The sequence below is a fragment of the Rhinoraja longicauda genome, chromosome 41, assembly GCF_053455715.1.
Source record: "Rhinoraja longicauda isolate Sanriku21f chromosome 41, sRhiLon1.1, whole genome shotgun sequence".
NCBI lineage: Eukaryota > Metazoa > Chordata > Chondrichthyes > Rajiformes > Arhynchobatidae > Rhinoraja > Rhinoraja longicauda.
In genome coordinates this window covers 10,676,411-10,699,291 of record NC_135993.1, presented here as the reverse complement: position 1 = coordinate 10,699,291, position 22,881 = coordinate 10,676,411, and the positions used below count along the sequence as shown (strand labels likewise).

The 22,881-nt window shown below is 52.6% G+C and overlaps 1 protein-coding gene across 2 annotated transcripts in view; it reads right to left on the bottom strand.

Moving 5' to 3' along the window:
* LOC144611782 (cyclin-dependent kinase-like 1) overlaps positions 1-22,881 on the bottom strand; it is a 52,110-nt gene that overhangs the window by 16,889 nt on the left and 12,340 nt on the right. For both annotated transcript variants that reach the window (XM_078431032.1, XM_078431031.1), the window contains exons 2-5: positions 10,805-10,926; positions 4,837-4,909; positions 3,282-3,372; positions 1,271-1,471 (exon numbers count right to left, since the gene is read on the bottom strand). In XM_078431032.1, the coding sequence (XP_078287158.1) occupies positions 1,271-1,471; positions 3,282-3,372; positions 4,837-4,909; positions 10,805-10,926 (487 nt within the window). The remainder of the gene's footprint in view (positions 1-1,270; positions 1,472-3,281; positions 3,373-4,836; positions 4,910-10,804; positions 10,927-22,881) is intronic.

Sequence of the window (22,881 nt, the reverse complement as noted above, 5' to 3'; positions counted from 1 at the left end):
TGATATGATATGATAAGGCAGGCACGGGCTACTGATTGTGGATTATCAGCCATGATCACAGTGAATGGCGGTGCTGGCTCGAAGGGCCAAATGGCCTCCTCCTGCACCTATTGTCTATATAAGTCAATGTTCATACCGCTGGGGTGTAAGCTGCCCAAGCGAAATATGAGGTGCTGTTCCTCCAATTTGCGCTGGGCCTCACTCTGACAATGGAGGAGGCCCAGGACAGAAAGGTCAGACTGGGAGTGGGTGGGGGAGTTAAACGTGTTTGGCAACCGGAGATCAGGTTAGGCCAAGGCGGACTGAGCGGAGGTGTTCAGCGAAACTGGTCCTCCATTGCGATTTGCGCGTCGTGATTTGTGTTTTTGGTTTTTCTCTGAGTCTCGGTGCGTAGAATGCTGTAGCAGGCAAGGTATTCCTCTACCTGTTCCTCACTGTACCTGCACATCACCTGAACTCAACTTGACTGGTTGAGTAGCGACCTGTTGGTCAACATCAGACAGAGATGGCCAGGACTAATCCAGAACCAGGGGCCACAGTTTAAGAATAAGGGGTAGGCCATTTAGAACAGAGATGAGGAAAAACTTTTTTAGTCAGAGAGTTGTGAATCTGTGGAATTCTCTGCCTCAGAGGGCAGTGGGGGCCAATTCTCTGAATACATTCAAGAGAGAGCTAGATAGAGCTCTTAAGGATAGCGGAGTCAGGGGGTATGGGGAGAAAGCAGGAACGGGGTACTGATTGAGAATGATCAGCCATGATCACATTGAATGGCGGTGCTGGCTCGAAGGGCCGAATGGCCTACTCCTGCACCTATTGTCTATTGTCTATTGTCTATTGACTGAGCCTGAAGCCTAAAGCTTGAAGCCAGGGTGAACAACTAGGGTTGCCAACTGTCCCGTATTAGCCGGGACATCACGTATTTTGGGCTAAATTAGTTCATCCTGTACGGGACCGCCCTTGTCCCGTATTAGTAGGGTTGCCAACTTCCTCGCTCCCAAATAAGGGACAAAGGGTGACGTCACCGCCCCCGCGCCCCACGTGACCTCACCCAGCCGGCGGCCCACGTGCTCCCGCTGGCTGGGTGAGGTCACGTGGGGCGCGGTGACGTCACCTTGTCCCGTATTTGGGAGCGAGGAAGTTGGCGACACTAGTGAACAACTGACCCGAAGACGGACACAAAGCGCTGGAGTAGCCCAGCGGGACGGGCAGCATCTCTGGAGAGAAGGAACAGGTGACGTCTCAGGTCGAGACCCTTCTTCGGACCACTGACCCAGAGTCTTGCTGATGAGGTGGAGCTGATCCAGATCGGAACGTCCAGGCCACAGGGCGTTGCCGGAGGTCAGCTCGGCGAAGACGCAGCCGATGGCCCAGACGTCCACGGGCGGCCCGTACTGGATGTCGCCCACCAGCAGCTCCGGGGCACGATACCACCTCGTTGCCACGTAATCCGTGTACTCATCCCCCGGTCCAGCTGCAAGACAAGGTCCAGCATTAACATGAGGGGGGTGGGGGGGGGAGGGGGGGGGGGACTACATCATTCCAAACCACAGACACCCACAGCCAAAGATACTAGAGGAGCAAGATAGACCACTCGACCCTAAAAACCGTAGTACGTCACGGCGGCCATTTTAGTCGGCAGAAACTTGCAGAAACATTTTAAAAGAAAAATAACAAAAATCTGTGAGTTGATAGATGAGATATATTCTGCGTTTTTTATGGTATCATCACACATACTGTTCCCCCAAAACACTGATTACACTGCGAGAGGCAGAGCGAACGGCGGGTTTTGCCAACGCGGACCGAGCGCAGGTGTTGAGCGAAGCTTCAATCGATCGCTTCGCTCAACACCTGCGCTCGGTCCGCGTTGGCCAATCTGATCTCCCGGTGGCTCAGCACTTCAACTCCCCCTCCCATTCCCAGTCTGACCTTTCTGTCATGGGCCTCCTCCAGTGCCATAGTGAGGCCCACCGGAAATTGGAGGAACAGCACCTCATATTTCGCCTGGGCAGCTTGCAGCCCAGCGGTATGAACATTGACTTCTCCAACTTTAGATAGTTCCTCTGTCCCTCTCTTCCCCTCCCCCTTCCCAGTTCCCCCACTATCTTCCTGTCTCCACCTATATCCTTCCTTTGTCCCGCCCCCCTGACATCAGTCTGAAGAAGGGTCTTGACCCGAAACGTCACCCATTCCTTCTCTCCTGAGATGCTGCCTGACCTGCTGAGATACTCCAGCATTTTGTGAATAAGTAAACACAGCTGTAATTTCTACATGGTGAAACCAAAATGCATAAAAATACCCTTTATTAAAATCTGACAATGTGCACTTTAACCACATGTAATTTTTTCTTTAAACAAATCTCAAATTGTGGAGTACAGAGGCAAATAAATAAATGATGGGTCTTTGTCCCAAACATTATGAAAGGCACTGTAGATGGATTCTTGATTAGTATGGGTGTCAGGGGTTATGGGGAGAAGGCAGGACAATGGGGTTAGGAGGGAGAGATAGATCAGCCATGATTGAATAAGGTCATAAGTGATTGGAGCAGAATTAGGCCATTCGACCCATCAATTCTACGCGGCCATTCAATGAATGCTAGCATTGCGTTTGCCTTGCTTGCCACTTGCAAGTTAACTTTCTGGGAATCCTGCACCAGCACTTCCAAGTCCCTTTGCACCTCCGATTTCTGGATTTCCTTCCCATTTAGGAAACAGTCTACGATTTTATCACTACGACCAAAATGCATGACTCCACACTTTGCTACACTATATCCCATCTGCCACTTCTCTGCCCACTCTCCCACCCAGTCCAAGTCAATAGACAATAGACAATAGGTGCAGGAGGAGGCCATTCGGCCCTTCGAACCAGCACCGCCATTCAATGTGATCATGGCTGATCATCCACAATCAGTACCCCGCTCCTGCCTTCTCCCCATACCCCTGACTCCGCTATCCTTAAGAGCTCTATCTAACTCTCTCTTGAAAGCATCCAGAGAATTGGCCTCCACTGCCTTCTGAGGCAGAGAATTCCACAGATTCACAACTCTCTGATTGAAAAAGATTTTCCCCATCTCCGTCCTAAATGGCCTACCCCTTATTCATAAACTGTGGCCCCTGGGTCTGGACTCCCCCAACATTGGGAACATGTTTCCTGCCTCTAACGTGTCCAACCCCTTAATAATCTTATACGTTTCGATAAGATCTCCTCTCATCCTTCTAAATTCCAGAGGGGCCGAGTGGCCTGATTCTGCTCCTGTCACTTGTGAATGTACGAGACCAACTCACTCAGGATCCGCGCGAAGCCAAAATCGCAGAGCTTGACGACTCCGTGTTTGGTGATGAGAATGTTCTCCGGCTTCACGTCCCTGTGAATGCACTGACACACAAACACACACACACTGAGACCCACGCCATCTCCCAGTTGCCAACTGTCCCGTATTAGCCTGTATTTTGAGCTAAATTAGTTTGTCCCACACGGGACCGCCCTTGTCCCATATTAGTAGGGTTGCCAACTTCCTCACTCCCAAATAAGGGACAAAGGGCGACGGCACGGCCCCGCGCCCCACGTGACCTCACCCAGCCAGTGGCCACGTGCTCCCGCTCCACCAATGGCCTACAGTGTCCGGACCTACAGTGTCCGGGCCTACAGTGTCCGGGCCTACAGTGCCCGGGCCTTCAGTGTCCGGGCCTACAGTTTCCGGGCCTACAGTGTCCGGGCCTACAGTGTCCGGGCCTACAGTGTCCGGGCCTACAGTGTCCGGGCCTACAGTGTCCGGGTCTACAGTGTCCGGGCCTAAAGTGTCCGGGCCTACAGTGTCCGGGCCTACAGTGCCCGGGCCTTCAGTGTCTGGGCCTACAGTGTCCGGGCCTACAGTGTCCGGGCCTACAGTGTCCGGGCCTACAGCGGCCCCCCGGGCTTAATACAGGACAAGTGCGGTCCCGTACAAGCTAGCTAGATGCAGGAAAAATGTTCCCAATGTTGGGCGAGTCCAGAACCAGGGACCACACAGTCTTAGAATAAAGGGGAGGCCATTTAAAACTGAGGTGAGAAGGAACTTTTTCACCCAGAGAGTTGTGAATTTGTGGGATTCTCTGCCACAGAGGGCAGTGGAGGCCAAATCATTGGATGGATTTAAGAGAGAGTTAGATAGAGCTCTAGGGGCTAGCGGAATAAAGGGATATGGGGAGAAGGCAGGCACGGGTTACTGATTGTGGATGATCAGCCATGATCGCAATGAATGGCGGTGCTGGCTCGAAGGGCCGAATTGCCTCCTCCTGCACCTATTTTCTATGTTTCTGTGTTTCTAAAGCAATTCAGCCCAATATACGGGACAGTTGGTAACCTTAGCCTTGGTACACATGCCAATAAACTAAACTAAAACGAAACAAAAACCAAATCTCCACATCCTCCACTGTCTCTCTGACTGTTTGTGAAATTATTCGATCTGCCTCTGGTTCCATCTACCTGCTCAGTGGGGATAGTTTATCACCATCATCTCTAGTCATGGAGTCACAAAGAGTGATGCAGTGTGGAAACAGGCCCTTCGGCCCAACTTGCCCAGCATATCCCAGCTACACTAGTCCCACCCGCCTGCATTTTGTCCATCTCCCACTCCAAACCTGACCTATCCATGTACCGGTCTAACTGTGTCTTAAACGTTGGGATAGTCCCAGCCTCAACGACCTCCTCTGGCAGCTCGTTCCATACACCCACCACCCTCCATCAGTTTGAACGCTGTTGGTCAATGCCCGCTTCACCCTTTCTCTCGGACTGCAGGAACACCCGCCCCAATTCCACCAACCCCACCCTGCTCTCCACTGCCCGTGAGTGTTCGCTTACGTTGTGCTTGTGGCAGAAGTTAACGGCTTGTAGCGTCTGCCGTACGATGCTCTTCACACGGTCCTCTGCCACCCTGCGTGGAGAGAGAAACAAACGTTGCCCCCGTCAGTCACACCTCGCCCCAGGTGGGCACAAAACGCTGGAGTAACTCAGCGGGTCAGGCAGCATCTCGGGAGAGAGGGAATGGGTGACCAGGGGCCACACAGTTTAAGGATAAGGGGTCGGACATTTAGAAGGGAGACGAAGAAAACCTTTTTCACTCAGAGAGTTGTAAATCTGTGGAATTCTCTGCCTCAGAAGGCAGTGGAGGCCAATTCTCTGGATGCATTCAAGAGAGAGTTAGATAGAGCTCTTAAGGATAGCGGAGTCAGGAGGTATGGGGAGAAGGCAGGAACGGGGTACTGATTGAGAATGATCAGCCATGATCACGGTGAATGGTGGTGCTGGCTCGAAAGGCTGAATGGCCTACTCCTGCACCTATTGTCTATTGTCTATTGTTTTGGGTCGAGACCCTTCTTCAGACTGATGTCAGAGGAGGGGGCAGGTCCCGACTCTGAAGAAGGGTCTCGACCCAACACGTCACCCATTCCTTCTCTCCAGAGATGCTGCCTGACCTGCTGAGTTACTCCAGCACTTCGCGCCTTTGTTCTGTGAACGAGCATCTTCGGTTGTTGGTTTGATGCGGGTCGGTGGCGCAGCGGTAGAGTTAGAACCCGGGTTTGATCCTGACTACGGGTGCTGTCTGTGTGGAGTTTGTACGTTCTCCCCGTGACCGTGTGGGTTTCCACTGGGTGCTCCGGTTTCCTCCCACACTCCAAAGACATCGGAGATTTTGAACACTTGGACAGGTACTTGGATAGAAACATAAAAACGTAGAAAATAGGTGCAGGAGGAGGCCATTCGGCCCTTCGAGCCAGCACCGCCATTCAATATGATCATAGTTGATCATCCAAGATCAGTAGGTATCACAAAATGCTGGGTGACATTTCGGGTCGAGACCCTCTTCAGACCCGAAATGTCACCCATTCCTTCTCTCCCGAGATGCTGCCTGACCCGCTGAGTTACCCCAGCATTTTGTGTCTGCCTTCGATTTAAACCAGCACCTGCAGTTTTTGTCCGTCACCTCACCTCACCTTAGGCCTGAACTGGGTCAAGTACGTCAGTGTAAGAGGAGCTTGACCTGATTGGGTTTTCTTTTAGAAGTCTTGCTGCATTATTTAAAGGGCAGTCACTAGATGCAAGGAGGCCGATATTAATAGTCACACAGGCCTCCTTTCACTCAACAATTTAATTATCTTTTTTTATATACTATTGGTTCCAGTCAGCAGCCTCTCTCTGTACAAATTACATGCATGCAGCCCAGATTATTTTATGGTCATGTTAACAGCTGACAAAAAACAATTAGTGGATACAAAAACGCAGCGGGACAAACTCACAATAGACATGAAGTGCTGGAGTATCTCAGCGGGTCAGGCAGCATCTCTGGAGAGAAGGTATCACAAGATGCTGGAGTAACTCAGCAGGTCAGGCAGCATCTCAGGAGAGAAGAAATGGGTGACGTTTCGGGTCGAGACCCTTCTTCAGGCTGAAGAAGGGTCTCGACCCGAAACGTCACCCATTTCTTCTCTCCTGAGATGCTGCCTGACTCGATGTTACCCCAGCATTTTGTGATACCTTCGATTTGTACCAGCATCTGCAGTTATTTTCCTGCACAATTCTCTGGAGAGAAGGAATGGGTGACATTTTGGATCTTGATTAGTACGGGTGCCAGGGATTATGGGGAGAAGGCAGGAGAATGGGGTTGGGAGGGAGAGATAGATCAGCCATGATTGAATGGCGGAGTAGACTTGATGGGCCGAATGGCCTAATTCTACTCCTATCCCTTATGACCTTTTGAACTTGGGTCTTTGATGCTGTGAATCTCTGCCTTAAATATATCCACTGACTTGGCCTCTCCAGCCTTCTGTGGCAAAGAATTCCACAGATTCACCACCCTCTGACTAAAGAAATTTCTCCTCATATCCCTCCTAAAAGAACGTCCTTTAATTCTGAGGCTGTGCCCTCTGGTCCTAGACTCTCCCGCTAGTGGAAACATCCTCTCCACATCCACTCTATCCAGGCCTTTCACTATTCTGTACGTTTCAATGAGGTCCCCCCTCATTCTTCTAAACACCAGCGAGTACAGGTCCAGTGCCGACAAGCGCAATCTGCTTCTGTGGCTGGCAGGCAAATAGTTGCCTGGGTTGGGCGCCATCTTGGACAAGTTGCCAGGATGTAAAAAGATGGCGGAATAAAACTGTTTGTATTCAGTGTCCTTGGGATGTGTTTAGAATACTCGGATCGAGGGTTGCCAACTATTTCACTCCCAAATAAGGGATAAGGTGACGTCACCGCCCCACGTGACCTCACCCAGCCAGCGGCCACGTGCTCCCGCTCCACCAATGGCGGCCGCCCAGGCCACGAGGCGGGTTGCTACGCAACCTCCGTTAGGCGGCGCCCGGGCCTCCGGGCCTACACTGTCCGGACCTACATGGTCCGGACCTACACTGTCTGGGCCTACAGCGTCCGGACCTACAGTGTCCGGGCCTACAGCGTCCGGGCCTACAGTGTCCAGGCCTACAGTGTCCGGGCCTACAGCGTCCGGGCCTACAGCGTCCGGGCCTACAGCGTCCGGGCCTACAGCATCCGGACCTACAGCGTCCGGACCTACAGCGTCCGGGCCTACAGCGTCCGGACCTACAGCGTCCGGACCTATAGCGTCCGGGCCTACAGTGTCCGGGCCTACAGTGTCCGGGCCTACAGCGTCCGGGCCTACAGCGTCGGGGCCTACAGTGTCCGGGCCTACAGTGTCCGGGCCTACAGTGTCCGGACCTACAGTGTCCGGGCCTACAGTGTCCAGGCCTATAGCGTCGGGGCCTACAGCGCCCCCCGGGCCTAATACGGATCAAGGGTGGTCCTGTACGGGACAAAATAATTTAACCCAAAATACGGGATGTCCCGGCTAATACGGGACAGTTGGCAACCCTACTTGGATCAAGGTGAGGATCTGACATTTATCATGAGGAAATACTGTGGGAAATAATTCTTTATGGTTCTACTGGGGCGTTGAGCATCCAGTGTGCTCAGTGGAATCCCACCCCTCCCTGGGTCAAAAGAGACGTTGAATTTGAATGGGCTTCCTTGAAGCTGAGGTGAAAGGTCATGAATGCACAGCTGTTCGTAGTAATGTTCAATATTTGAGTTCTTTATTGCGGTTATAAAGATGCGTCCGCCTTTCACCGAGCAACGCCGTCACCACTTTGTTTTTCTGCAGCTGTGCAGTCTTAATTAAACTTTTCATTTCAACGAGCAAGCCTGCCCCGAGCAATAAACTCGGAGACGTTTGTTGTGAGGGCTCTCCTGTGGGGTGCCAAGTGCACAGGGTCCATTGTCAACCCTCACTGGGCCTATTGTCCCAGCACTGGGCCTATCCTCCCAGCACTGGGCCTGTTCCAGTATCTCCATCCATGCTACCTCCTGCACCCATGCAGAACTCATGGACTTCATCAACTTCACCACCAAGTTTCATCCTGCACTCAAATTCACTTGGACCATCTCCGACAACTCCTTCCCCTTTCTTGATCTCACCGTCTCCATCACAGGAAGTAGACCATTGACTGATGTCTATTACAAACCCGCTGATTCCCACAACTATCCCGACTCCACGTCTTCCCACCCGGCTTCCTGCAAAGACTCCATCCCCTACTCCCAATTCCTCCGTCTACGCCGCATCTGCGCCCAGGATGAGGTGTTCCGTACCAGGACATCCGAGATGTCCTCATTCTTTAGGGAACGGGGGTTCCCCTCTCCCATCATAGATGAGGCCCTCACTCGTGTCTCCTCGGTACCCCACAGCTCCGCCCTTGCTCCTCCTCCCCCTAGTCACAACAGAGACAGAGTCTCCCTAGTCCTCACCTTCCACCCCATCAGCCATCGCACGCAACACATAATCCTATGAAATTACCGCCACCTCCAATGGGATCCCACATCTTCCCATCTCCACCCCTTTCCGCCTTCCGCAGAGACCGTTCTCTCCGTAACTCCCTGGTTAACTCATCCCTTCCCCCCCAAACCACCCCCTCCCCAGGTACCTCCCCCTGCAACCGCAGGAGATGCAACACTTGTCCCTATACCTCCCCCCTCGACTCTGTCCAGGGACCCCGACAGCCCTTTCAGGTGAGGCAGAGGTTCACTTGCACCTCCTCCAACCTCATCTCCTGTATCCGTTGTTCAAGATGTGGACTCTTATACATTGGTGAGACCAAACGCAGACTGGGCGATCGCTTCGCGGAACACCTTGGCTCAGCCCGCCTGAACCTACCTGAGCTCCCGGTTGCCGGACACTTTAATTCCCCTTCCCATTCCCACACAGACCCTTCTGTCCTGGGCCTCCTCCATTGTCAGAATGAGGCTAAACGCAAATTGGAGGAACAGCACCTCGTATTTCACTTGGGCAGCTCACACCCCAGTGGTATGAACATTGATTTCTCTCACTTCAGGTAGCCCCGGCATTCCCTCTCTCTCCATCCCTCCCCCACCCAAGTCGCACCAGCTTCTCGTTCTCACCCAGCAAACAGCTAACTATGGCCTGTTTCCTTTATCATCGTTACTTTTTTGCACATCTTTCATTCATTGTTCTTTATCTCTCCACATCACTGTCTATATCTCTCCTTTCCCTTATCCCTAACCAGTCTGAAGAAGGGTCTCGGCCCGAAACGTCAGCCATTCCTTCTCTCCAGAGATGCTGCCTGTCCCGCTGAGTTACTCCAGCATTTTGTGTCCATCTCCCAGCACTGGGCCAGTTCTCCAGCACTGGGCCTGTTCTCCAGCACTGGGCCAGTTCTCCAGCACTGGGCCTGTTCTCCAGCACTGGGCCTGTTCTCCAGCACTGGGCCTGTTCTCCAGCACTGGGCCAGTTCTCCAGCACTGGGCCTGTTCTCCAGCACTGGGCCTGTTCTCCGGCACTGGGCCTGTTCTCCAGCACTGGGCCTGGTCTCCCAGCACTGGGCCAGTTGTCCAGCACTGGGCCAGTTCTCCATCACTGGGCCTGTTGTCCCAGCACTGGACCTATTCTCCAGCACTGGGCCTGTTCTCCAGCACTGGGCCTGTTCTCCAGCACTGGGCCTGGTCTCCCAGCACTGGGCCAGTTCTCCAGCACTGGGCCTATTCTCCAGCACTGGGCCTGTTCTCCAGCACTGGGCCTGTTCTCCAGCACTGGGCCTGTTCTCCAGCACTGGGCCTGGTCTTCCAGCACTTGGCCAGTTGTCCAGCACTGGGCCAGTTCTCCAGCACTGGGCCTGTTGTCCCAGCACTGGGAAAGTTCTCCAGCACTGGGCCTGTTCTCCCTGCACTGGGCCTGTTCTCCAGCACTGGGCCTGTTCTCCAGCACTGGGCCTGGTCTCTCAGCACTGGCCGGTTACTATGCTGAGCAGAGTCGAGCTCTGACTGTAAACATGCCTGGTGTCGTGGTAAACACTACGGTTACTATGACAACCACTGGCAGCACGGTCTTCCCAATCACTCTCTCTCTCTCAATCTCCCTCTCTCACTGGTCGGCGTGGACTCACTGAGTTCCTCCAGCAGTTCGTGTTTTTACAAAGGCACAGCAGTAGAGTTGCTGCCTCACAGCGCCAGAGACCCGGGTTCCATCCCGACTACGGGCGCTGTCTGTACGGAGTTTGTACGTTCTCCCCATGACCTGCGTGGGTTTTCTCCGAGATCTTCGGTTTCCTTCCACACTCCAAAGACGTGCAGGTTTGGAGGTTAATTGGCTTCGGTATTAATGTAAAATTGTCCCTTAATGTAAAATTGTCCCTAGTGTGTGTAGGATAGTGTTAGTGTGCAGGGATCGCTGGGCGGTGCGGACACGGTGGGCCGAAGGGCCTGTTTCCGCGCTGTATCTCTAAACGAAACTAAATGAAAGACTCACCCTCGGGGGTACTTGTCCAGCTCGTTCAACACGGTTTGGTCGCAATATTCAAAGACCAGGTGCATCTTGCGCTTGTACCGAAACACCTCCAGCAGGTTCACCAGGTTCACGTGCTTGAGTTTCTGTCGGGACAGAAAGGCAATGATGTAGGAAGTGGCCAAACGCACAGTCACCTCCCACCGACTCAAAACAGTCACAACTTAACCACCAGTGTCGGAAAAAGAACTGCAGATGCTGGTTTAAATCGAAGGTAGACACAAAATGCTGGAGTAACTCAGCGGGTCAGGCAGCATCTTGGGAGAGAAGGAATGGGTGACGTTTCGGGTCGAGACCCTTCTTCAGACTTCTCTAACTTCAAGTAGCCCTTGATTCCCCTCTCTCTCCATCCCTCCCCATTCCCAGTTCTCCCACCGGGTCTGACTGTCTCCGACTACATTTTATCTCTGTTTGCCTTGTTGTTACCTTCTCCCAGCTAACAATGATCTAGTCTACATTTTCCTTGAGCTCCATCCCCTTTGTCCAGTTTTCACACCTCACACCTCCTTATCTATGTATCTCCCTCTCCCTTGAGATCAGTCTGAAGAAGGGTCTCGACCAGAAATGTCACCCATTCCTCTCCAGAGATGCTGCCTGACCCGCTGAGTTACTCCAGCATTTTATGTCTATCTTCGGTTTAAACCAGCATCTGCAGTTCTATCCTACACTGATGACTTGATACTAGGGTTGCCAACTGTCCCGTATTAGCCGGGACATCCTGTATTTTGGGCTAAATTGGTTTGTCCCGTATTAGGCCCGGGGGCCACTGTAGGCCCGGACACTGTAGGCCCGGACACTGTAGGCCCGGACACTGTAGGCCCGGCCACTGTAGGCCCGGCGAGCGATGTAGGCCCGGCCACTGTAGGCCCGGGCAGCATTGTAGGCCCGGACACTGTAGGTCTGGACACTGTAGGCCCGGACACTGTAGGCCCGGGTATCGCTGTAGGCCGGGACAGTGTAGACTAACGGAGTGTGTTCGGGGAGCGGGGCCGAGTGTGTTCGCCTAACGGAGGTTGCGTAGCAACCCACCTCCTGACCCGGGCGGCCGCCATTGGTGGAGTGGGAGAACGTTGCCACTGGCTGGGTCCCGTATTTGGGAGTGAGATAGTTGGCAACCCTACAATGCGGAGCCTGGCTGACACACAGTACCGGTACGTGTCAGTGACTCCTCACTGAGACTGCAGAAGCTGAGTCCTAGCCAAGTTCTCACAGTATCAAACTCACCCCCACCCACCCTGCCCGCAGCTACAAGCTGCTGCCTGACTACCCTGCAGCCATCTGTCTGTAACGGATACCCTCAGCTAACAACATCCCACCTCGCTCTCAATGGCCGGCTAAACGTGCTGCACGCCAGCTGTGTGGAGAGTGTTGTCGCTGGGTAGTGGGCTGTGACTGATCTCCACTGCCTCCCGCTTCACAGCTGTCCCTGAAACTTGAGGGGCCGCAATCCGACCGTGAGATTAATGTCACAGAGGGCAGCTTCCCCCCAGCACCCCCCACCACCTCACCTCCCCCCATCTCCCCTCCCCCCCACCACCTCACCTCCCCCCATCTCCCCTCCCCCCCACCACCTCACCTCCCCCCATCTCCCCTCCCCCCACCACCTCATCTCCCCCATCTCCCCCCACCACCTCACCTCCCCCCCATCTCCCCTCCCCCCCACCACCTCACCTCCCCCATCTCCCCTCCCCCCCACCACCTCACCTCCCCCCATCTCCCCCCCACCACCTCACCTCCCCCCTCTCCCCTCCCCCCCACCACCTCACCTCCCCCCATCTCCCCTCCCCCCACCACCTCACCTCCCCCCATCTCCCCTCCCCCCACCACCTCACCTCCCCCCATCTCTCCTCCCCCCACCACCTCACCTCCCCCATCTCCCCGCCACCATCTCACCTCCCCCCATCTCCCCCCCACCACCTCACTTCCCCCACCTTCCCTCCATCTCCCCTCCCCTGTGAGAGGCAGAGCGAACGGCGGGTTTTGCTTACTAAAATGGCTGTGTTGCGTACTACACTTCAGTATAGGCAATTTCAACGGAGTGGTCCATCTTGTTCCTCTAGTATCTTTGGTTTGTCCCGTACGGGACGGCCCTTGTCCCGTTTTAGGCCCGCGGGCCGCTGTCGGCCGGGACAGTGTAGGCTAACGGAGTGTGTTCGCCTAACGGAGGTTGCGTAGCAACCCGCCTCCCGGACCAGGCGGCCGCCATTGGTGGAGCGGGACCATGTGGCCGCTGACTGGGTGACGTCACCTTGTCCCGTATTTGGGAGTGAGATAGTTGGCAACCCCTAAGGGGGGGACCTCATTGAAACTTACAGAATAGTGAAAGGCCTGGATAGAGTGGATGTGGAGAGGATGTTTCCACTGGTGGGAGAGTCTAGGACTAGAGGGCACAGCCTCAGAATTAAAGGGTGCTCTTTTAGAAAGGAGATGAGGAGGAACTTCTCTAGTCAGAGGGTGGTGAATCTGTGGAATTCATTGCCACAGACGGCTGTGGAGGCCAAGTCAGTGGATATTTCTAAAGCAGAGATAGACAAATTCTTGTTTTGAACGGGTGTCAAGGGTTGTGGGGAGAAGGCTGGAAAATGGGATTAGGAGGCAGAGATCAGCCATAATTGAATGGCGGAGTGGACCCGATGGGCCGAATGGCCGAATTCTACTCCTTTAACTTGTGAACTTGTAAACCTGTCCTATCCATGTACCTGCGTAATTGTTTCTTAAACTTTGGGATAGTCCCAGCCTCAACAACCTCCTCCGGCAGCTCGTTCCATACCCCCACCACCCTTTGTTTACGTTTATATGTAGAGATACAGAGGGGAAACAGGCACTTCGGCCCACCGAGTCCATGCTCACAAGCCATCCCCGCACACTAATGCTATCCTATCTGAATGCACACATTAGGGACAATTTACAATTATACCAAAGCCTATTAGCCTGCAAACCATTGGAGGAGTTTTTGAAGTGGATTTTAGAGAGGCAAATGGATTTGCAGGGCCAAAGACTTCATGGAGGCTGGGGAGATTAGTTCAAGAAATCAAGAATGGGCGGCACGGTAGCGCAGCGGTAGAGTTGCTGCTTTACAGCGAATGCAACGCCGGAGACTCAGGTTCGATCCTGACTACGGGTGCTGCACTGTAAGGAGTTTGTACGTTCTCCCCGTGACCTGCGTGGGTTTTCTCCGAGTTCTTCGGTTTCCTCCCACACTCCAAAGACGTACAAGTATGTAGGTTAATTGGCTGGGTAAATGTAAAAATTGTCCCTAGTGGGTGTAGGATAGTGTTAATGTGCGGGGATCGCTGGGCGGCACGGACTTGGAGGGCCGAAAAGGCCTGTTTCCGGCTGTATATATATGATATATATGATATGATAAGAAATCAAGGGATATGGGGAGAAGGCAGGAATGGGGTACGGATGGTGGATGATCAGCCACGATCGCATTGTAGTGTAAGAAAATAACTGCAGATGCTGGTACAAATCGAAGGTATTTATTCACAAAACTCAGTGGGTCAGGCAGCATCTCAGGAGAGAAGGAATGGGTGACGTTTTGGGTCGAGACCCTTCTTCAGACTGATCACATTGAATGGTGGTGCTGGCTCGAAGGGCCAAATGGCCTACTCCTGCACCTATTGTCTACGTATCTGTGTACCTAGATGAACTTGACATCATCTTTGTCATGGGCATGTCATGTTATCTCTTTTGGTGTGCACCAATGCCATGGCCTCTTTGACATTTCCAACCTGCCAAAAAGGTTCTGACTGTCTACCCTATTCATCTCTTCATATATATACAGGTGGAAACAGGCCTTTTCGGCCCTCCACGTCCGTGCTGCCCACTATTATTCTTTCCTTAATAATGGTATCATTGATACGTTTCACTCTGAAGATCAATTCATGCTCTCCACAGACGCTGCCTGTCCCGCTGAGTCGCTCCAGCATTTGGCGTCCGTCTGCAATTCCTTCAGCTCCTTGTTTCTCCGATCAAGCTCGTTCCGTCCGTACATTGCCTCTCTCAAAAGGACCAGAGATCGAAGAAGGGTCTCGACCCGAAACGTCACCCATTCCTTCCCTCCAGAGATGCTGCCTGACCCGCTGAGTTACCCCAGCGTTTTGTGTCTGCCCACATCATAATCATCATCATAATCATACTTTATTAGCCAAGTATGTTTTGCAACATACGAGGAATTATCTTATCAAAGCCGATCGTTCCAGTGTATTAACCTTTCTATCGAGCCCTTGGTTTAGTTGATGGGAGCCAGTGATGCCACTGCCTTGACAAGATTGTGTTCAGGATGATGTCGCAGAACGCACCATGGGAACTACACTCATCCCCCTGCAGGACCTATACATCAGGAGGTGCAGATCCAGAGCAAGCAAGATCATGAGGGACCCCTACCACCCCAGTAACGGACTGTTCCAGATGCTACGGTCAGGCAAACGCCTCCGCTGTCACGCTGTGAAAACGGAGAGGATGAGACGGAGCTTCTTCCCACAGGCCATCAGGACTGTCAACTTTGATAACCCCAGAGACTAAATTTTTGTCGACACTTTTTGTGCTATGTTTAGTAACTTATTAACTTTATTTATATGCTGTAACTGTAATTCTTTTTGTGCACAACCCGCAGGCATTGCCACTTTCATTTCACTGCACATCGAGTATGTGTATGTGACAAATAAATTTGACTTGACTTGACTTGACAATTCAGACCAAGCCATTCAGCCTACAAAGCTGTACGTCTTTGGAGTGAATGAATGAATAAGTTTATTAGCCACAAAACGCTGGAGTAACTCAGCAGGTCAGGCAGCATCTCAGGAGAGAAGGAATGGGTGACGATTCGGGTCGAGACCCTTCTTCAGACTGATTTATTAGCCAAGTATGTACACATACAAGGAATGTGCCTTGGTGCTCCGCTCGCAAGTAACAACACGAACATACAGTAAACAATTAAGAATAAAGCATAAAACATTAAGAATACAACGTTATAGTTTAAACGCGAGCTAAATAAACCTGAGTGTGGGAGGAAACTAGAGATCCCGGAGAAATCCCACGCAGGTGACGGGGAGAGCGTACAAACTCCGCACAGACAGCACCCGTGGTCAGGATGGAACCCGGGTCTCTGGCGCTGTGAGGCAGCAACTCTACCGCTGTGCACAGTGCAAAGTTACGCCTCAGGTTCCTACACCATCTCAAGGAACAATCACTCAATACATGCTGCGCCTTGCCTTCACAAATCGTTACTGATTGATGGTCCCTCATTCCCAATCTTAAACGAGTAAGCAAGCAACCCTGGCTCCTATGAACTAAGCCAAGGTTAATAGACTTTAAAGGTTAATAGACTAGAAGGATTGGCGTTAGGGTTGCCAACTGTCCCGTATTAGCCGGGACATCCCGTATTTTGGGCTAAATTAGTTTGTCCCGTACGGCCCTTGTCTCGTATTAGTAGGGTTGCCAACTTCCTCACTCCCAGATAAGGGACAAAGGGTGACGTCACCGCCTCGCGCCCCACGTGACCTCGCCCAGCCAGCGGCCACGTGCTCCCGCTCCACCAATGGCGTATGCCATTGGTGGAGCGGGAGCACATGGCCGCTGGCTGGGTGAGGTCACGTGGGGCACGGGGCGGTGACGTCAGCTTGTCCCGTATTTGGGAGTGAGGAAGTTGGCAACCCTAATCGGCATTGGTAAGCTAATGAACATATGGGATGGATCCTATTGAGACAGTCAATGTACAGAGGGAACGAGCTTGATCGGAGAAACAAGGAACTGAGGGAATTGCAGATGGAAACAAAAAGCTGGAGTAACTCAGCGGGACAGGCAGCATCTCTGGAGAGAAGGAACGGGTGACCTAGTCAATATTGATCACCCGCTGTTATGTAATGGGGAGCTCAACCGAAGAATTATAGAAGCAGGCACATCAGTCTGAAGAAGGGTCTTGACCCGAAACATCACCTCCAGAGATGCTGCCTGTCCCACTGAGTTACTCCAGCCAATTTTTTGTCCATCTTTGATTTAAGCCGGCATCTGCCGTTCGTTGCTACACACGAAGGAATTGCAGATGCTGGTTTACGAAAAGAAAGCAGTCGTGGGTGGGACTGCCCTGGAAAGGTACGTTGGAGTGGGTGGGGTGGAATACAATGAGGTTGTTCTGCCAGGGAGTCAGATGTTGGATCTGCCACCCTGAACTATGGCAAAAAAAACCCCGATCTGTAGCACGGTGGCGCAGCGGTAGAGTTGCTGACTCACAGCGCCAGAGACCCGGGTTCCATCCCGACTACGGGCGCTGTCCGTACGAGCTTTGCACGTTCTCTCGGTGGGTTTTCTCCGGGTGCTCCGGTTTCCTCCCACACTCCAAAGATAATAGACAATAGGTGCAGGAGGAGGTCATTCGGCCCTTCGAGCCAGCACCGCCATTCAATGTGATCATGGCTGATCATTCTCAATCAGTACCCCGTTCCTGCCTTCTCCCCATACCCCCCTGACTCCGCTATCCTTAAGAGCTCTATCTAGCTCTCTCTTGAATGCATTCAGAGAATTGGCCTCCACTGCCTTCTGAGGCAGAGAATTCCACAGATTCACAACTCTCTGACTGAAAAGGTTTTTCCTCATCTCCGTTCTAAATGGCCTACCCCTTATTCTTAAACTGTGTGGCCCCTGGTTCTGGACTCCCCCAACATTGGGAACATGTTTCCTGCCTCTAACGTGTCCAACCCCTTAATAATCTTATACGTTTCGATAAGATCCCCTCTCATCCTTCTAAATTCCAGCGTATACAAGCCTAGTCGCACCAGTCTTTCAACATGTGACAGTCCCACCATTCCGGGAATTAACCTGGTGAACCTACGCTGTGACATGCAGGTTTGTAGCTTAATTGGCTTCTGTAAAACTGTAAATGGTCCCGAGTGTGTGGTTTTGCTTACTAAAATGGCGGACGTTACGCTCCTTTGCATGCTACACTTCAGTATAGGCGATTTCAACTGAGTCGTCCATCTTGTTCCTCTAGTATCTGCTGTCCCAGCTCCCAGTGGGAGAGCAGAGACCATGGCGGGCAGCGGTAGAGCTGCTGCCTCACAGCGCCAGGGTCCTGGGTTTGATCCCGACTACGGGTGCCGTCTGTAAGGAGTTTGTACGTTCTCCCCGTGACCTGCGTGGGTTTTCTCCGAGATCTTCGGTTTCCTCCCACACTCCAAAGACGTGCAGGTTTGTAGGTTAATTGGCTTGGTATAAATGTAAATTGTCTCTAGTGTGTGTAGGATAGTGTTAGTGTGTGGGGATCGCTGGTCGGCGCGGAGTCGGTGGGCCGAAGGGCCTGTTTCCGCGCTGTATCTCGAAGGACGAAACTAGAAGGATGAAAGTGAAAGGTCAGAGCCCGGGGTGAAACCCACGTGGTTTGCCAATGCTCTGGTAACAGGCGTGCACCAACTATGCACACATCAGTCTGTCCCTATGGCTACTGTTGTATACACACACACACTGAGGTTCACAGCTGAACAAAGCAACAGCACTCTAAGGAGATTCAAGACAGTTTAATTGTCATATGTACTGAAATAAGAACAATTAGGTTCTTAGACTGAAGAAAGGGAGAGGTGGTACACCAAGATAAAAAGCAGGGCAGAAATCGGAATAGTAGGAAGCAAGGAGGTACAAGGGATGTGGAAGGTGAGTTTCCATACGATCGAGAGTCCCACTCGTTCTGGTCCATTACTCTGCAGTAGTTAAACATTTCACAGACACAATGCTTTGAATATTTTATACAGCACTCCACAAGTGCAACCCTGCAATTCACCTGCAATGGGTTAAAGATGAAGGGAGACATGCGATGCTGGATTTACTCAGCGGGCCGGGCAGCATCTCGGGAGAGAAGGAATGGGTGACGTTTCGGGTCGAGACCCTTCTTCAGACGGATGTCGGGGGAGGGGTCGGAGAAGGAATGGGTGACGTTTCGGGTCGAGACCCTTCTTCAGACTGATGTCAGGGGAGGTGGCCGAGCACTTCAACTCCCCCTCCCACTCCCAGTCTGACCTTTCTGTCATGGGCCTCCTCCAGTGCCATAGTGAGGCCCACCGGAAATTGGAGGAACAGCACCTCATATTTCGCTTGGGCAGCTTGCAGCCCAGTGGAATAAACATCGACTTCTCCAACTTTAGATAGTTCCTCTGTCCCTCTCTTCCCCTCCTCCTTCCCAGTTCTCCCTCTATCTTCCTGTCTCCACCTATATCCTTCCTTTGACCCCCTCTCCTGACATCAGTCTGAAGAAGGGTCTCGACCTGAAACGTCGCCCATTCCTTCTCTCCAGAGATGCTGCCTGACCTGCTGAGTTACTCCAGCATTTTGTGTCTCCCTTTGATTTTAACCAGCATCAGCAGTTTTTTTCCTCCACGTGGGTTAAAGATTATCCCGGACTTTAACACAAAAAGCATGATTATGTGTAAACCGGTAATTAAGAGTAAAACATACTGTGTGCTTTGGGCCACGCAAAACGAGCTGTTCCTTTCTTTCCAACCGCGCTGCATTTTCCACTTCTGCCTGCAATTATTCATTCAACATTATGAATAATCGCAGGTTGGCCACAAGTTAATGGGTGGGTTTTAGTTTTTTAGTTTTAGAGATACAGCGCGGAAACAGGCCCTTTCGGCCCACCGAGTCCGCGCCGCCCAGCGATCCCCGCACACTAACACTATCCTACACCCACTAGGGACAATTTACACACACACACACCAAGCCAATGAACCCGCAAACCTGCACGTCTTTGGAGTGTGGGAGGAAACCGAAGATCTCGGAGGAAACCCACGCAGGTCACGGGGTGAACGTACAAACTCCGTACAGACAGCGCCCGTAGTCGGGATCGAACCCGGGTCTCCGGCGCTGCATTCGCTGTAAGGCGGCAACTCTACCGCTGCGCCACCGTGCCAAACAAAATTAAAGGCTCACACATTCTAGTCCCACTCTGGATACTCAAGCATGTCACTGATGGTGTCAGGGGTTATGGGGAGAATGGGGTTGGGAGAGAGAGATGGATTAGCCATGATTGAATGGCGGAGTAGACTTGATGGGCCGAATGGCCTAATTCTGCTCCTATCACTTATGGCCTTATAGTGCAGAGGCAGAGGGCATGCATCGCTGTAAGAGGGCTAGACTTTAGAAAATAGGATCACAGAGTGCTGGAGTAACTCAGCGGGTCAGGCAGCATCTCTGGAGAACGTGGATAGGTGACGTTTTGGATCGAGACCCTTCTACAGACTGACATTGGACAACCAAAACATCACCTGTCCGTGTTCTCCAGAGATGCTCCCTGACCCGCTGAGTTACTCCAGCACTGTGTGTCTTTTTTGTAAACCAGCATCTGCAGTTCCTTGCCTCGAAGGGCCTAATGACCTATTCCTGCACTTGTCTTTCTATTTCTGGAGTTGAGAGGTTATTCAGTGCTCTTCATGCTGTTGCAGATGGGCGCTGTTTGAAGGGCGGCACGGTGGCACAGCGGGTAGAACCGCTGCCTCACAGCGCCAGAGACCCGGGTTCCATCCTGGCCTCGGGTCCTGTCAGGGTGGAGTTTGCACGCTCTCCCAGTGACCACGTGGGTTTCCTCCGGGTGCTCCGGTTTCCTCCCCCATCGCTGAGACCTGCGGGTCTGTAGGTTAATTGCCCCTCGTGTGTAGGGAGTGCATGAGACAGTGGGGTAACATAGAACGAGTGTGAATGGCAGGGTTGCCAACTTCCTCGCTCCCAAATAAGGGACAGTGACGTCACCGCCCTGCGCCCCACGTGACCTCACCCAGCCATCGGCCACGTGCTCCCGCTCCACCAATGGCGGCCGCCCGGGTTGGGAGGCGGGTTGCTAAGCAACCTCCGTTAGGCGGCGCCCGGGCATCCGACGTGTCTACCTTAAACTCATAACGTAACTCGTGTAAGGGTTCCCTTCCTTGAATAAAAATAGTAACAGATGGCACGGTGGCGCAGCGGTAGAGTTGCTGCCTCACAGCGCCGGAGACCCGGGTTCGATCCCGACTACGGGCGCCGTCTGTACGGAGTTTGTACGTTCTCCCCGTGACCTGCGTGAGTTTTCTCCGAGAACTTCGGTTTCCTCCCACACTCCACAGACGTGCAGGTTTGTAGGTTAATTGGCTTGGTGTAAATGCCATTTGTCTCTCGTGTGTGTGTGTGTGTGTGTGTGTGTGTGTGTGTGTGTGTGTGTGTGTGTGTGTGTGTGTGTGTGTGTGTGTGTGTGTGTGTGTGTGTGTGTAGGATAGTGTTAGTGTGCGGGGATCGCTGGTCGGCATGGACTCGGTGGGCTGAAGGGCCTGTTTCTCTAAAACTAAAACTAAAAAACTCAAAACTAGACAGCCCATCCATCGGGAGTTCACCTCAGACAAGATCGAAGCTGTAACGAGCAGAGCGTGAAAGGCAGCACTGGAGATTGTAGACACAAAATGCTGGAGTAACTCAGCGGGACAGGCAGCATCTCTGGAGAGAAGGAATGGGTGATGTTTCAGGTCGAGACTCTTCTCACCAGAGATGCTGCCTGTCCCGCTGAGTTGCTCCAGCACTTTGTGTCTATCTTTGGTGTAAACCAGCGTCTGCAGCCCTTCCTACACACTGGAGAATGTATGTTTTTTAGTTTTTCTTTAGATTTTAGAGATACAGCGCGGAAACAGGCCCTTCGGCCCACCGAGTCCGCGCCGCCCAGCGATCCCCGCACACTAACACTATCCTACACACACTAGGGACAATTTTTACATATTACCCAGCCAATTAACCTACAAACCTGCACGTCTGTGGAGTGTGGGAGGAAACCGAAGATCTCGGAGAAAACCCACGCAGGTCACGGGGAGAACGTACAAACTCCGTACAGACGGCGCCCGTAGTCGGGATGGAACCTGAGTCTCCGGCGCTGCATTCGCTGTAAGGCGGCAACTCTACCACTGCGCCACCGTGCCACCAGGGCTGGGATAGGGTTGCCAACTTCCTCACTCCCAAATAAGGGACAAAAGGTGACGTCACCGCCTCGCGCCCCACGTGACCTCACCCAGCCAGCGGCCACGTGCTCCCGCTCCACCAATGGCGGGGCGGTGACGTCACCCTTTGTCCCTTATTTGGGAGCAAGGAAGTTGGCAACCCTACTAATACGGGGACAAGGGCGGTCCCGTATGGGACAAACTAATTTAGCCCAAAATATACGGGATGTCCCGGCTGATACGGGACAGTTGGCGACCCTAGCTGGATGCCACAGGTGGCTACGTAAAGGAAGACGTGGAGCACAGGGCGCAAGGCAAAACTCAGCCCAGGGTTAAACTGAAGGATGTGTTTATTTACACTCAGAACAACCTCCTTTCATCGAGCTCAATAGCCCATAATTGTCCAGGCCAGGTAGAAGGGCCTCAACAGAAGCTACTCGAGATCAAATTACTGCAGTGCGCTTCATTGACTTTAAGTGAGGCTGGACCATTGACGTATCACATTGCAGTCACACCTGAGGAAGCTTCACTCTTAATTTAACTCTGGTGCGATCCTGCACGTCAATGGAAACTAAGATCAGAGGGAAGTAGTCCTTCGATGGCTAGCTCCCATTCCAGACCCACCTTGACGCACGGAACTATTAGGAAACAAACTGCAGAAGCTGGGCAAAATCGAAGGTAGACGCGCATTGCTGGAGGAACTCAGCGGGTCAGGCAGCATCTCGGGAGAGAAGGAATGGGTGACGTTTCGGGTCGAGACCCTTCTTCAGACTGGGTATCACAAAATGCTGGAGTAACTCAGCGGGTCAGGCAGCATCTTGGGAGAGAAGGAATGGGTGACGTTTCGGGTCGAGACCCTTCTTCAGACTACTCAGCGGGTCAGGCAGCATCTCTGGAGAGAAGGAATGGGTGATGTTTCAGGTCGAGAAATGTCACCCAAACGACCCGAAACGTCACCCATTCCTTCTCCCCTGAGATGCTGCCTGACCCGCTGAGTTCCTCCAGCATGGTGTGTCTACCTTCGATTTTGCCCAGCATCTGCAGTTTGTTTCCTAATGGTTCCGTGCATCAAGGTGGGTCTGGTATGGGAGCTAGCCATCG